This window comes from Thunnus thynnus, chromosome 11, assembly GCF_963924715.1.
Source record: "Thunnus thynnus chromosome 11, fThuThy2.1, whole genome shotgun sequence".
Classification (NCBI taxonomy): Eukaryota; Metazoa; Chordata; class Actinopteri; order Scombriformes; family Scombridae; genus Thunnus; species Thunnus thynnus.
In genome coordinates this window covers 18,610,112-18,625,254 of record NC_089527.1, presented here as the reverse complement: position 1 = coordinate 18,625,254, position 15,143 = coordinate 18,610,112, and the positions used below count along the sequence as shown (strand labels likewise).

The 15,143-nt window shown below is 40.7% G+C and overlaps 1 protein-coding gene across 1 annotated transcript in view; it reads left to right on the top strand.

Moving 5' to 3' along the window:
• The first annotated feature begins 793 nt into the window (after positions 1-793).
• LOC137192680 (electrogenic aspartate/glutamate antiporter SLC25A12, mitochondrial-like) overlaps positions 794-15,143 on the top strand; it is a 21,729-nt gene continuing 7,379 nt past the window's right edge. The window contains exons 1-10 of the mRNA XM_067603556.1: positions 794-911; positions 1,432-1,485; positions 3,508-3,650; positions 5,440-5,555; positions 8,088-8,227; positions 11,057-11,203; positions 11,382-11,520; positions 12,454-12,547; positions 13,082-13,166; positions 14,407-14,488. Coding sequence (XP_067459657.1) covers positions 900-911; positions 1,432-1,485; positions 3,508-3,650; positions 5,440-5,555; positions 8,088-8,227; positions 11,057-11,203; positions 11,382-11,520; positions 12,454-12,547; positions 13,082-13,166; positions 14,407-14,488 — 1,012 coding nt within the window. The 5' untranslated portion in view covers positions 794-899. The remainder of the gene's footprint in view (positions 912-1,431; positions 1,486-3,507; positions 3,651-5,439; positions 5,556-8,087; positions 8,228-11,056; positions 11,204-11,381; positions 11,521-12,453; positions 12,548-13,081; positions 13,167-14,406; positions 14,489-15,143) is intronic.

The window sequence follows — 15,143 nt, the reverse complement described above, 5'->3', positions numbered from 1 at the left end:
ACTGATATATTGTTATTATATATGACATCATTAGATTATTAATACTGAAGCATCAGTGTGTAAGCAGTATGTTACTGTCGTTTAGTCCAGTGGTTCCCAACCTAGGGGTCAGGCCCCTCCAAAGGGTCACCAGATAAATCTGAGGGGTCGTGAGATGAGTAATGGGAGAGGAAATAAGAAAAAACAAAGTTCAGATACACAAATCTGTTTTCAGTTTTGGGAGTTTTTCTCTAACTTTTGATCTTTGGTGAAATATTGGATCATTTGAACATTTATTGTAATGAAACCATGTGAAGTTTAGAGGGAAAAATCACTATTTGGTGGAGCTGTTAACAACTCATCTGAAATGTGACCCCGACTACACACTGCTTTTTGTAAGACGTCAAAAGCCAAAAAGGTTGGAAAAGACTGGTTTCATCTTTAACAATGTGTTGTTTTTAAAAAGCTTGTCATATTATCTATTGTGTCAAATCATCTGAAAAGTAACTAAAGCTGCCAAATAAATGTAGTGGAGTATAAAGTACAATATTTCACTCTGAAATATAGTGGAGTGGAAGTATAAAGTAGCATCAAATGGAAATACTCGAGTAAAGTACATGTACCTCAAAATATGTACAGTACATGAGCAAATGTATTTAATTACTCTCCAGCACTGCAACAGTGCAGCACAGTGAACCGTGTCCTCGTTTGACCCGAGCAGACAGGAAACGCTGAAACGTCTGCTGATAACTTTCTCATCATCTCTCTCAGCGCCTCGTCACTCCGCGGTCACACCGCCCCGCAGACAGAAAAGGACAATATTTGGCTGGATATATATTTGAGTGTCCTGTCATGCCCGCTGCTGTCATCCTGATGCCCAGCGCCTGCGCTACTTCACTGCAGCTGACGTCACACCCAGCATGGCGGTCAAGGTGACTCCGTCAATATTTCTTATCAGATATTAACTTTTAAAAGGCGCTAACAGGGCCGTGACTTTACCGCTGTACGGTGCGCAGGGGCAGCTCGGTGTTTTGACGCGTCTGGCTGAAACGCAGCGGAATCCCCCTTTATTATTATTATTTTTTTCCTGCATCTTTCCACAGGCGCATCTTTGCTGGCCTCGTAGAGAGACGTCTGTCTCTTCATTCCTCTGTTGCGTTTGTGTATCACAGAGATTTCAGGCTTGAAGCGGTTTTTTTTGCAGTGTGAAGTGATCGCAGCAGACACGGTTGTTTTTTTTCACATGCAGGGGTGTTGTTGCTGTTACAATCGGCTGTGATCGATCCTGCTGAGCCGACTACTTAAAAAAAATCAATGCTAAACAGTGACAGGCTGAACTTCAGTTCTATTGATCTGCTGATTGAACATATCTATAGGCAGCATCTTGATATTATGACTCTCTGAATGCATAACTTTGTTTTCTTTTAGCAAATTGCAACTTGTGTTTTATAGGTGCAAGCAACAAAAAGAGCCGACCCCCATGACTTGAAGACAATCTTTCTGAAGGTAAGACTGTTGTTTATAGAAACCTTCATTTATGTGCATTTATATACATGGCAACACACAGAAAGTGTGTATAACAAGGTTACTAACTAGTCAGTGTGTAGTGTCTGGTGTCCATTGGGGTACATAGTTGAGTAAAGGTCAAAATGCTTTGACTAATTTTGGATCTGCTTCAACAGAGAATCTCTCCACGCCTTGACTTCACGTGTATGTGTGTGTGTGTGTGTGTGTGTGTGTGTGTGTGTGTGTGTGTGTGTGTGTGTGTGCGCGTATGGCTTGTGTTTTGATCTTCAGCATGTCATTGAATTTGTTCTTTGTCCGCTGTAGGTTTGTTTAACCGCCATACCTCTTGTTTGCAGCGTAAACTTGAGTTACAAGTTAAGGTCCTTCCGCATCTCTCCGTTATAAGAGGAATGTGTAATTTGTGATGCATATTCAGGTGGAAGAGTTAATTACTGGAAGCTCATTCTGACTGCCTGTATAATTTAATTAAGAACTACTTGAGGCCTACTGTGAGGGTGAATGGATACACAATCATGTAAAGGAGAAATGTGGCAATAAATTGCTTGGAATTAATATTTTCACTTAAAACGTTAATTCAGCAGAGTGCATTAAATTGTAGCCCTGCAAACACTTGGCGTGAAGGTCTCCTCCCACACACTTTCTCTGTTCTCTGTCTCATGCGCTCTCTATCTGAGCTTGGCTCCGCTCCGTGAATCTGGCCTTTCTGTTGCCAGTTCATGTGGCGCTTGTGCTTCCAGAGCTATGTCTGTTCCAACTTGAAACCCAACCCAGGCTCTAAAAATGAACTTACAGTATGTCTTAAAGCCTTACTGAGATCTCGGGTTTAGCACAGCTCTGTGTTGGCTGTGCATGTCGTGGTTCAATCAGGTGAAGGGAAACACACAGTATATCGTGAGACAATGTAAGTGTGTTACCCAGTCAGAGATTTTTCTGTACCATTTATACCAATGTAGCCCTTTAATATCTATAATATCTAGTTTTAAGACATTGCAAATCAATGAGCAGGACTGCTTTATGGTAATATTAGACTCACAGGATTTGTGTCTTGATTTTTCAGGCATTTAATTCACAAAATTAGCCAAAAATAAACATTCCCATCTCCTTATTGTATCAATTAATACTCAGTTGAAGTTCCTGAGACTGTATCGCAATACGTATCAATGTTACATGTGCCATGATAGAAGATTTGATCCATATCACTCCGTTGACAGTGGTGACCTAAAGGTAAGAGATACGGGCTTGTGATCAGAAGGTCGTCGGCTCTGCCTTCAGACCAACAAGATAAATCTAGAAGGGGAAAGTGAAAGAGCAGCACTTACCCGTCCATGAGGCGCTCTGAACACCCAAATGCTTCAGTGGAGCTGCTCAATGAGCAGATCAGACTTGTTTTACTGGGCAGCTTCCAGGAGCGAACGTGTAACTGTGAACAGGATGTTCTTGAGAAAGAGAGCATTGGATAAATATAGGTAAAAAAATAGACACTGTTCTCCTAACTAAACCTAAGCAAAACACTTCAATTACGTTCACCACAGTGTTTACTTTGCATGTTGTGTATCCGATATTTAGCTTTTTTTAAAAATGTAATTTAGTATCTCTTTAATTTGATAATGAGACGTATATGGTTGTGTTCAGCCCAAGGAGACGTGTCTCTGCCCTACATGAAGTCAAAAGATGCTTTTCAATACTTTTTGTTATGATGGAAAAACATTGCATTAATTTAAAATACTGTGTAAGACCAGTAAATAGAGAATGATTTGTGCTGGTATAGAAAACTCTACACAAACAGCTTATTATCACAGAGAGATGCCAATTCAGAGACCCGCACTTGTTGATTCATCACCCATTGGTTGTTTGTTATCGTTGTATGCAGTACTCCACATTATTTTCTTTCCATGCACATAATGTAATTTCTACCTTACAGATTCTTAATCTAAAGCCACGCATGTAGTGAAAAGTTTAACGTCCTCAGTGTCCTCAACTGCCTCCCTGTCTCCTCCGCAGTATGCCAGTGTGGTGGAAGATGGGGAGCATTACATGACCCCCAAAGACTTTGTGCAGCGCTACCTGGGTCTGCATACACAGCCTCAACATAATCCCAAAACTGTGGGGTTGATAGCTGGAGTGGCTGACACCACTAAAGATGGGTGAGTGTTGTGTTACAGCGATGTGAAAGTTCCTATGTATGTCCTCTGTTATATTGAGACATGTTAATACATGTATAAAGGTTGTAGCTCCTCTTTCTGTATTTCCCCGACAAATGTTTTAATTTTAGGGCACAACCCTCCTCACATCTTTATAGCCAATTTAAGCTCTAATTCCTTTTTTTTATTTTTTTTGGGTTCAAAATCGCCTTTTCGTGTTTCTTCTTCTGTATACTGATCGTCCTATTTTTATCTTATTTGGTGAACAACATGACTTTTCCATTGTGTTTACATTTCACCAGTAGTGGCGACATTTCTGTAGTTGGAGGCGGCTGCTGCCATATAAATATATTTGGTATGTATTGCTTTTCATAGTTGGTTGTCCTGAAAGCAATATAAGAACCAGGGAAGATGGGGACTTACAGATTACATGCTGCCAGCACAATACTGTGATTTTACATGACCTTTTTTTTGGCTGTTGAATGAGGATTGTGTTGTGTTAAATGTATGTACTTACATTATTTAATTACACATACTGTTGATACATTTCCTCGCTAATATATAATATATATACATATTATGTATTATTATTATTACATAATACATAATATATGTAAAATGTGGTCTTGGCTAATATTTCACATCTAATAACCCCCCCGCCCCCCTTTTATGTGTATTTATGACAAACCTTATATTCCTGTTTAACTTGAGCCTTAAGGTACTTTCAAACCACCAAGCCATCTGGATATCACATGATCAAAGCAGCAATTAATCTTTAAGGCCACTTTCACGCCCAGATCTCATCAACCGTGAATGAACTTGATCCACATGTTGTTCTCTGTTTAAGAATTTTGGATTAAAAATCTGCAGATTCAGTGGGAGCAGTGCAACACCCCTAAAACAAACAAACAAACAAACAAACATGTGTAAGAGCTGCCAAAGACACTGTTAATGATTTATCTCAATAGTGTCGGCTGAGTAAACGGCCACCTTTATCAGTCAATATGTCTTTATTAGTCAGTTTTACACTTACGACTGATTTAAAATACAATAAAATAAGCCAGAATATATCTGAAGTACCTGATCATTTCTGCATATATATTCATAATTACAGCGTAGAGCAGCAGTTAGAGCAGCAAATATGTCTTATGAACAGCTGAAGAATTGTTGAGGAAAAAAACCTCAAACTTTTTCAGTTTTACTTCAAGGTCCTTAGATTTTTCCCTTTTTTCTGAACGCATTAAGGACTTCTCATACATGTTGGCTTAAAGTTCAGCCTCAAAGTTCATTCTCATTTATTATTAATAATAATAATAATAAATGTATTATAGTTAACTCATAAAATAAATAATAATATATTATAAAATATAATATAATGGACTTTTAAGCTCAACATTTAAGCCAACATGGATGAGAAGAGCTTAAAGTGCTCAGAAATAAGAGAAATGTGAACGGCTACAATTTCCATGACAACTTCATCTTATCTGATGAAGATCATGTGATGTGATTGGAAGCTCCAGAACTGCTGCTAAATGGACCTTGAGGTGCAATTCTTTTATCAACTACTCTTTCCAAAGTCAAGAATAAACTTTGAAGCTCAGCTGAAAAATAGGATTTTTTTATGACTGCATTTGCTTGCTGTCCTTTACATCAGCACTCTTATCAGTATCAGTTTTTCTGCGGTCAGTCCAGCTGGCAGGATAGATTGTGATGTTGTTGTAGCTTTTGCAATTTTGTCAAACATACTTATATCCTTTGTTCAGCAAGCACTCTTTCTTTCTTGTCCAAACAGACTGATCTCTTTCCAGGAGTTTCTGGCCTTTGAATCAGTTCTATGTGCCCCGGACGCCCTGTTCATAGTTGCCTTTCAGTTGTTTGACAAGACTGGCACAGGGAACATCTCATTTGGTATGTAAATGGTGGTGGATATCAGCACGCTGATGTCGGAGTGTACTTCATGTTGGCATCATGTTACATACAGTGTAGTTTAAACCAAGGGCAGAGGTTTGGTTTCAACTTTGGTAGGGACATTTTTTTGTCATGTGTGTGTACTTGCTTTCACTCTTTTCTCTTTCATAGGCACATGTGCACACACACATACACATATAAAGAGCCTGTCTCTTTATGTTTAATTTACTGCATATGCATTTGTCTGAAACCAGACTTGGTTCATGATATTTTCTTAGATTTTTTTTTTTTATTGATAGACTTCTTAAGTATAAATCTGAGACCAAAATTTAAAAAATAACATATCATAGACTGTCATAATTAATTTATAGAAACCTGTAGGTAACATGTTGCTCTGTAACTCGCTGCTGTAAGGTTTTCAAACACTACCTGACATTCTGTCCTTCTTTCAGTTTGTGGATTTGGGCGACACAAGTCAAGAGTTTAATGACACAGATATGCTCAAACCTATCTTTAAATCATCTCAAAAACTTCTGTATTATTTCTCATTCAACTCCTGAACTTTTGGCTAGATCTTTCACTATGACATCAGAGCTCACCTGAGAGGCTGCAGCTCATCTGTCTGTGTGTCTCAGTGCTGCTCAGGCTGCTGCTGACAGGATTTACATAATAATATGATGGCTGACGGACAAGCTTATGTCCACAGCATGTTAGCTGTGGCTAATTTAGCCACAGCTTGTCCAACTTTATGAATAATGTTCATTTCTTAATGACACATATGCAATAATAACTCTGCTCTTGATCCACTCATGGAAAAGGGGAGAGATGGCATTAAACACTAATTATTTCTCTTTAATTTCAAAGATTAATGTTTGGATTGATTACAGAACATTCTTATTAACTAAGCTCAACAGTTACTGACACTTTGGTTCTTCTTTAAAAAACACCAAATATCTTAATTTGCTTTTGGAGGACTTTTCACCATAAAGTTGTTTAATTAAACAGCATGTCTGAGCAACAGTCACAAATTAGCTAACAAAACCTAACGCCTGAAGTTAAATATAACATCAAATGATCTTAGTTTTGTCCAGTGAAGTCGTTTTCAATTCTGTGACCGTATGACGTTTAAACTATAAATACTAACCGCTTCAGATCTTCAGCCTCACCGACTCCACTACTGCTGCTGCTGCCGGGCTGCTGCCAGTCAACAATGCGTACAGCTTGAAGTTGAGGGTTGCCAGATCATCAGGTTGAGTATCTCCCATATCCTGCTCTTTTATTTTTTATCATAATAGTGCACCTTTTATGCAGAAAACACACAAAGCTGGCAACTCTGAGAGATCTTACTGTTATCATTATGGCAGAAATGGAATATAACATTCATAAGTATGTTTTAATTTGTGTATAAATCACCTGAAAATGAGAATCGTTGTGTTTTCGTTAGCTTAGAATGGGCCCTTTATATTTACGTAAGGAGCGGGTCCTTTTCCACGGATGCCGCCATGTTGCACCGCCATGTTTCTACAGTAGCCCAGAACGGACAAACCAAACACTGGCTCGAGAGAGGGCCTTTTGCATTTTTCGCGAGTTTCACTGCCACCGTAGGTTCTCCGACACGCTTGGAAGGGGAGGGGGAGCGGAGGGGTATTCGGTTGGTTGCAATCTGCAGCCTCACCGCTAGATGCCACTAAATCCTACAGACTCATCCTTTAAATCGGCTAGATTGTTTGAGATAGGTAAAAATATATTCGTAGGGAAAATCCAGCAACACCTTCATATTGGTAACCCCATGTCCCTACTGTCCGTACCCAAATCTACGCCCATGGTTTAAATAACACAATATTAGAACAACTCTATTTGCTTAAAGATGCTGACTTGATGTGGGTAATTTTGTTGTGGTTTTCATGGATGAGGAATGAAAACTTTGATGATTGTATAGCCCTAAAACAATTACTGTCACTAAGACGGGGGACTCAGGGTGTGTATAAGTTTGAGTGCAAATTGTGGGTCTTAGGTGCTATTCTTCTTCAAGCATGTGTAGTCAATGAATTTACAAGTAGCTATGATTCTCTATTCTTGGCTTCTGGAGCCTATAGAGTATTATAGACACCAGCAGCTTGTATTCTTAAGGTCTCATCTCAGGGCAGGACAGCAAGCAAGCTCTGAGGAACATCACATAATAACTATCTCCATCTGACAAGAGGAGGAATGAATTCAGCATGTTATAAACCAAGAGATGCAGCGTTTTACAAAGGAGCTGCTGCTATGCTCTTTCTGTGCAATGGGTCTCCATAAAGGCGACTGAAATTGAGAGCAGTGGTTACACAAAAAATGTCCTAGATGGACTGAAAACCCTCAAAATGTAAAAGGAGTGGGACTGTCAAACAGCCTATTCAGCTTCGCAGTCCAAATGGACTCTTTCCTCTGCTTTAACAAGGATGGAGTGAAGACGAGATGTGGAGGTTACAATTGCGCCTTGCATGTTTTTTCCTCTGTCTCTTGTTGTCGCTGACCCACGTCTCACTCTTGCAGAGAATGTACGTGACATCTTCAGCCAGACGACAGTACATCACCACATTCCCTTCAACTGGGACTGTGAGTTCATCAAGCTACACTTCGGCCATGAAAGAAACAGGCACCTCAGCTACACAGAGTTCACCCAGTTTCTGCAGGTATACACTTTATTTCTGAGTTTTACTTTATAACTGATGAGCTGCATGATAAACCAATATTTACAATTAAAAGAATAGTACAACATTTTGGGAAATAGATATGCTAAGTGAGAAGACCAATATCACTCTCAGGCACTGCTGGAGCAACCATTGAGGTCCTAAAGATCTGTTCCTCTATAACTATTACAACAGGCTAAACTTTTTTTGGTTGTCCTTGTAAATAAAAGTGAGTTTTTCTTAGTCTAAATGGGCAAATAGTGCTGCACAATTGTGTCAAAATCTATAGATCTCCCTGTAAAGATGTGCACCTGCCTGGGATGCTGTCAGTGAAGACTGAGAGAGACACAATCAATATGAGTGAGTAACTTTCAGGCATTCATGCAACGTCATGAAAAAATAGTGGTTGTGTAGGCCTGCATAGTGTACATACATATGTAGGATAACAACATTTTTCCCAAATGATTATTTTGGCTCACATTAATTAGTCACAATAACCAACCGCAATTAAACTATCAACATACAAAACACAATGCAAAAAACAACAGCTGGTGTCTGTTGCTCTGTAGAATATTAGCTAATACTATTTCACAGATAAAAAAAACAGCGTTCACTGTTAAAGCAGATATGAAAACTTTTAATTTTAGATATGAAAGGCAGATATGAAGTGAGCACTTAGTTTCCATAGCAATCAGCACACTAGAGTCTACTAACTGAGAACTGAGCTTCAACAAGGAACGATGGATCACACTGCATTTTCCTCCTATTGTTTTACAGTCTTTTGAAGGCTGTGCCTGACTGACCCGACTGGTATTAAAAAGATAATAAAAGACTGCAGTGATAACACCCCACTGGTTCTTGTTAATAGCATATTTTATACTGTATATATGAAATTATAGAGGTCACAGAATTCGATTGTGAAGGACCTTTAAAACCAAAACGAAAATGTGATCCCCCGTAACTGTCTCATCACACATTAAATGATCAAATAATATTTCTACCCTGCTTGTAAATGGGATAATATTATAGATGTGGCTAAATGTTTTTAATCTTATTTAATATATGTTGAACTTAACACATTTATTGCAGTTTACTGTATATATTTAGCTAGTGTTTGGATGTATTATTTTTAAAGCATCTGAGTGAGTACAGCCAAAATAAAATCAAAGGCCTTTAATGTAACAATGAGAGCTTGGACTGAGAGAAGGAAAATTCAGATAGCAGAGGAAGATGATACAGAGTGATGAAGATGATGCGTTTAAGAATAGATGGAAGCCGCTGCTCTGGACTGCAGGGAATTTTAACAATTTCTCCTCACATGTGTGCACATCTGTGTACCGTCTTTATGCTAAGCTAAGCCACCCACCTCCTGGCCGTAGCTTCATATTTAACAGAAAGATATGAGAGTGGTATCAATCTTTTGTGCTCTCCTGGCAAGAAAGCAAAGTGTATTTCTCAAAATGATGAACAATTGCTTTAAATTCTACAGCTTGTATTAAAAACATACCTGGAACTGAAACAAGAGCTGACATGAAAACAAATCCCAACCCTTGACCCTAACCCCCAATATCAAGACAGGATAGTATGAAGCCAGTATATCATGATAGGACAGTACAGTGTAAAAGTATTAAACTTATCAGCTCATAAGAAGAGGTACAGATACCCACTAACCTAAAGAAAACGCTTTTGTAAAGGGGGCTTCAGAACATATTGACAGGACACGCAGTACATGTTATTTTTTTCCAACACCTTAGACAGTATATACACATTAGTAAAGGTTAAACGATTCACAATCCTGTGGTGAGGTAGCACAACTGTGAAGAGAAAAGCTGAAGTGTACTGAGACTTCTGTGCTGCAGCAGCAGCTCTCCACGGTCAGAGAGGAACCTGGTTTAGAGTCGAGACCTGTGGTGTTAGACAGAAGCTGGGTGGTCCGAGAGTCAGAGAGGCTGGGCTCCGGCTCCACTGCAGTGTGGGATCCCTCAGAGCACTTTGTGGTTTATCACACTTGACTAGGGCTTCCCACCGCTACACCAAAGACCCTTGTGTGTACAGGTTTTCGTCTACATCTATCATTATTATTGTTTGCTTTTCTGTCATGTCCAAGCACATCGAGTATTACTTAAAATACAAAGAAGTACATGTCTATTGTACTCATTTAACGTTTGTTACTCATTTAACAGTCTTGGCTCTGCCACCTTGTGGTTGTTGCAGTATTTGGCTAGACTTCAGTAGTTAAACATTCGGAAACTTTGGTAAGTATAATGTTTTGTGAGGCATCATATCATCATGAGTTTTTAACAATATAATCAGCAAACATTGTGAGACTTAATCTTCAGCAACAATCCACTGATTAGGTTATCAGAACCAGAGTGTAAAGAGGAAGTAACAGCTGAATGTTGCAGTGACGTTACTCTCTGATCCTCTGGTTATACACGATGAGCTTTGACAGCAGACATTGACCCGGGGTCAGCCTCCCCCTGCATCCCTTTCTGATTGCATGGTTGTCATATTGAATCATTTTCCTGCTGACACACCTGCTGGTCGTCTCACTAAACCGCTCCACCCGGCTCCGGGATCAGACTTCTCGGGACATGGTTTCCATTAGTCTCCAGAGAGACGGTGGTGATTACAAAAGCCAGTGTCTGACACTGTCACATCTGATGACTTTCACATCTGTCCAACACTGATATTAATATGCTTTGTTCCTCCAAATTTCCATTTCACCGCTTACTTATAATGTGATGCTCCTCATCGGAGGAACCTAACCCTTTGGTACTTTTGTCAGCTAACAGCTTGACCCTCTCTCTCTCTCTCTCTCTGTTGCTGCAGGAGTTGCAGCTGGAGCACGCCCGCCAGGCTTTTGCACAAAAAGACAAAAACAAGAGTGGCACCATCACTGCCTTGGACTTCAGCGACATCATGGCCACCATCAGACACCACATGCTGACTAAGTTTGTAGAGGAGAACCTGGTTTCAGTGAGTTGTAGAAATTTTTTTTACACCAGTTATTAAAGACTTGAAACAATCCAGTCCTTGTTTGGACACCCATGTTGGTAATTTATATTTTTAAGAGTCATTCAACAGTCATTCATAATAAGATCTAGCCAAAGTCCTCCTATACAGGTGGAATGACAGACTCTGGATCTTTCTCTAGGCTGCAGGAGGCAGCACCTCCCACATGGTGAGCTTCTCCTACTTCAATGCCTTCAACGCCCTCCTCAACAACATGGAGCTGGTCCGCAAGATTTACAGCACCCTCGCCGGCACGCAAAGAGACACGCTTGTTACCAAAGGTACTCCTGAGCGAGATCAACCTGACATTACTGAAATCAGTCATATGAGATATGAAATGTAGCTGTGCAATCATATTTCAACTTTCTTGACAGAGTGGTGTGAGTGACCACACAGGGAACATTTACTGTAGCACTAAAATACGAAGGTAAATGAGAATATTTAACCTGGTAATCAGATCATCACCCTACATGTAGATCTGTGTAACTGATCAGTCACATCCTCTCCTAAAAGTATGTTTCCCACTGAGATGCAAACTGTAGATTGTTCCTCTACTGTCTCTCCATTATTTTCCTGCTTTATATAATACTTTTGGTGAATAGTATTTGCAAATAATTCTTGCTATGTGTATTACCACACATATCAGATGGTTGGGCTTTAAGTATAACGGGAAAAAATCACATGTCAGTCATAGAAAAGTATGTCATCGAGGTGCTGGGGGTCATGGAAGCAGGCTTGTAACTGAAGGTTGCAGTCCTTGGACCTGTCAGGAAGGTCTTTGCGGGGGAAGTGAAAAAATAAGTCTTTTCCCTCCTTCCAGGGCTACCATTAGGTTTCCTTTGAGAAAGACCACCTGATGGTAATGGAGCTTCTCAGCAGGCAACAGTAAAGAACTGAATATGAAGCACATAGAAGAGAGTGACACAGGGTGCTGCTGAGAGGCTGCATGAATGCAAAAGTAATGTAATGATTTAGAATATTTTTCTGTAATCTCCTAAAATATCCTGTTTACCAGCAAGCATCTACAATAACGCTAAAACCAGCAAGAACAATATTTGCAAATACTATGTATACTATACTAGCCTCCTGTAAAATATACCTGGCGTGTACCCTCAGCTATATTGTATGGTGCTTCCTGTTTAATGTGTCGAGACTTCAAGTGAAGTCCTGTTTGTATGATTGTATGATTTCCTCTTCTCTTTGTTTCATTTTAGAGGAGTTTGTTCACGTTTCTAATAAGTTTGGTCAAGTCACTCCAATGGAGATTGACATCCTGTACCAGCTCTCTGGTCTCCACTCTCACTCCGGGTAAGCTCTGTTTTAAATCACACTGTACTGTGTGTGTTTTGTCCATACAATCACCCAGGTAGGTTCTGCTGCTGTTCCTCAAATCCACTTAGTGTATTCAAAACATTTGTACAAAACCGTGTCATTTTTGATTCCACCATGAGCGGAATAAATATGTTACAGCTCTGTTTATTGGTTGTAAAAATGAAGTTATTGCTCATTCAGTTTAACAACAGTGGTTCCACTGGCTGATTTACAAGACAAACATAAAACATGGATACAGGCTTTATGATGCGTCAGGCCAGTGGGGAATATTTGTGTCTCAAACATTTTGTAACAAAACACTTTCATTTACTTGTTGGGCCACAGGCATTCATCCAGCTTTGTTTGTCTGTTGTTTATATGAGCTTAAATTAAAGTTGCTGTAACTTCAAGTTATGTGCCAGTAAAAAGTCTGTGGAAAATCTTACATCACTGGCTGCAGCTCGCAATAGATGCAGGGCTTTGCTTTTTTCCTGGCCTAACTCCCTGCCTCCCCTGCTGCTGTGTGTTAAGGCGGCTGAACCTCGCAGACATCGAGAGGATAGCCCCGCTGGAGGAAGGAGCCATACCGTACCACCTAGCTGAGGCCCGGAGACAGGTAGTCTGATTGACTCCTATAATACCTTTCACATCCTCCTGCCTTTTATCAAAGCCTCTTGCTCTTCTCTCTCTGCTTCCTTCTCAGAAAGGAGCCCAAAAAAGAGAGAATGTTCAGTGAGTGAATTAGCAGAGTGCCCATGTTTTTCTCCCCTTGTGAAGTGCATTACTTAAACTCCCAGATAAAAGTACAGCAATTATAGTTATAGAAGAGGAATGGATTGTTGCGTTGCACCTCTCCATGAAAGGCTCTCCCCCATTTTATTCAGTATAGTTGCACATACACATCAGCTGCAATCACACATCTGAGAAGCTAATAAGAGGCTTTTATCAGTGTGGGGCTTGAGGAGTTTTAGGAGCCTTTAGCAAAGTCTGCTAATGGCAGGAGGGGAGTGGGAGTCAAGGTGGATATGGGAGAACAAAATAGTTCCTGCCTCCACCGGATAACACATCTCTATATCAGGCTGTGGTCAGAACTTTCAGGCCACTCATGCTCCTGGGACTTCTGCTCAGAGGTCTGGAATTTGATTCCTTTGAGGGGGATGCTGCAATTCTCAGGCCTGCCCTTAGTGGAAGTAGGCTAATTGTTTAAACCCTTTGATCAAGACCTTGATCTTGTTAGCATGCAACCCTCGGTGGAAGTATCTGGGAAGAGGAAAAGAGTGATCTGCTCTACTCCCTTCTCGTCTGGTCTGGGAGAAGTTACTCACTGCCTCGACCTGCACACACACACATACTTTAATAGCGTCTCACTCGGACTGTGTAATATTCATGTAGATACTTATCTGTACATGGAAAAGGCTTGTGGGGCTAATCTGTTCCCCTGCACCACAGTGAAAACAAAGGGGCTCCGCTTTCAACATCAAACACCAATCCAGAGATCAAGTAGATAAGAGAGAAATTATACTTTGTTGTAGAAATAAAAGAAGACCTTTAGCTTGTAGCCTCCCACATGTAGCATCTGTGGAAAACTGGGCTGCAGGTTCACATAGTCATTTACTGTACTGTAGAGCTGGTCTGTCTGTGACATTTAATACCGGCTGATGATGAATCAGACGTTATACCATGACATGTCCACATACCATCGCCTTCCTCCACTGCTGAGTACTCCATTGCATTTTTCTTTCCACAATGTATCTGGTTCACTATAGTTTAATAGCCAGCCGATTCATGGTTAGCGTTCTGATCCCCCATCTTTCTCCAGATTCATTTGACCACTGGTGTCTTTTTCTCCCATACAGCACGATCACGAAACGTCTCGGCCCATCTGGCTCCAGGTTGCAGAGTCTGCCTATAGGTTTGCTCTGGGCTCAATCGCTGGAGGTGAGTGACATGTCTGCTGCAGAGCCCCCAGCCTGCTGAGGGGTAACCTTAGCCGGCTAGACTGGCGCACTGAGGCCCCGGGGCTGGCCATTGTGCTGCATGGAGAGGGGCTGTGATATGAGGCTCCGGCATTGTACTGCCGTGCCACCGGTGGCTCCAGGCTGTCGTTGGAGCCGGAGCTTTGGAATGACACAAATCTTCCGGAACCGCACTCTCTGGAATCTCTGTCTAATTACACTGGAAGGAACTGATACAAGGAACCTCTGACATAACTGCCCGACTCTGTGTGTGTGTGGTTGTGTGTGTGTGTGCGCTCCCCCCAAGACTTATCAATCCTCATTCACCGCTGCTGGCTATTTCAGACAGGGTTAGAGAGACATATATCACAAAGTATGGTGAAACTGCCATGTCTTTGTGGCGTTAATGAGCTGTTTCTCGCTGACTGAGCTGTTTGCATGTTTGAGAGAGAAGAGTCACTTCAGCAGCCTTTGATGTCAGACAAGACATGGCAAGCATAGCTGAGAGCAGGATTTAGCAAAACTTTATACAGCTTTGCCCCCCCCCCCCTCTAAATATACTCTACGCAACAGTTTTCACATGTTTATCAAAATTCCTATTCTGAGTGATCATTAGACAACCCCCTCCAAACATATCT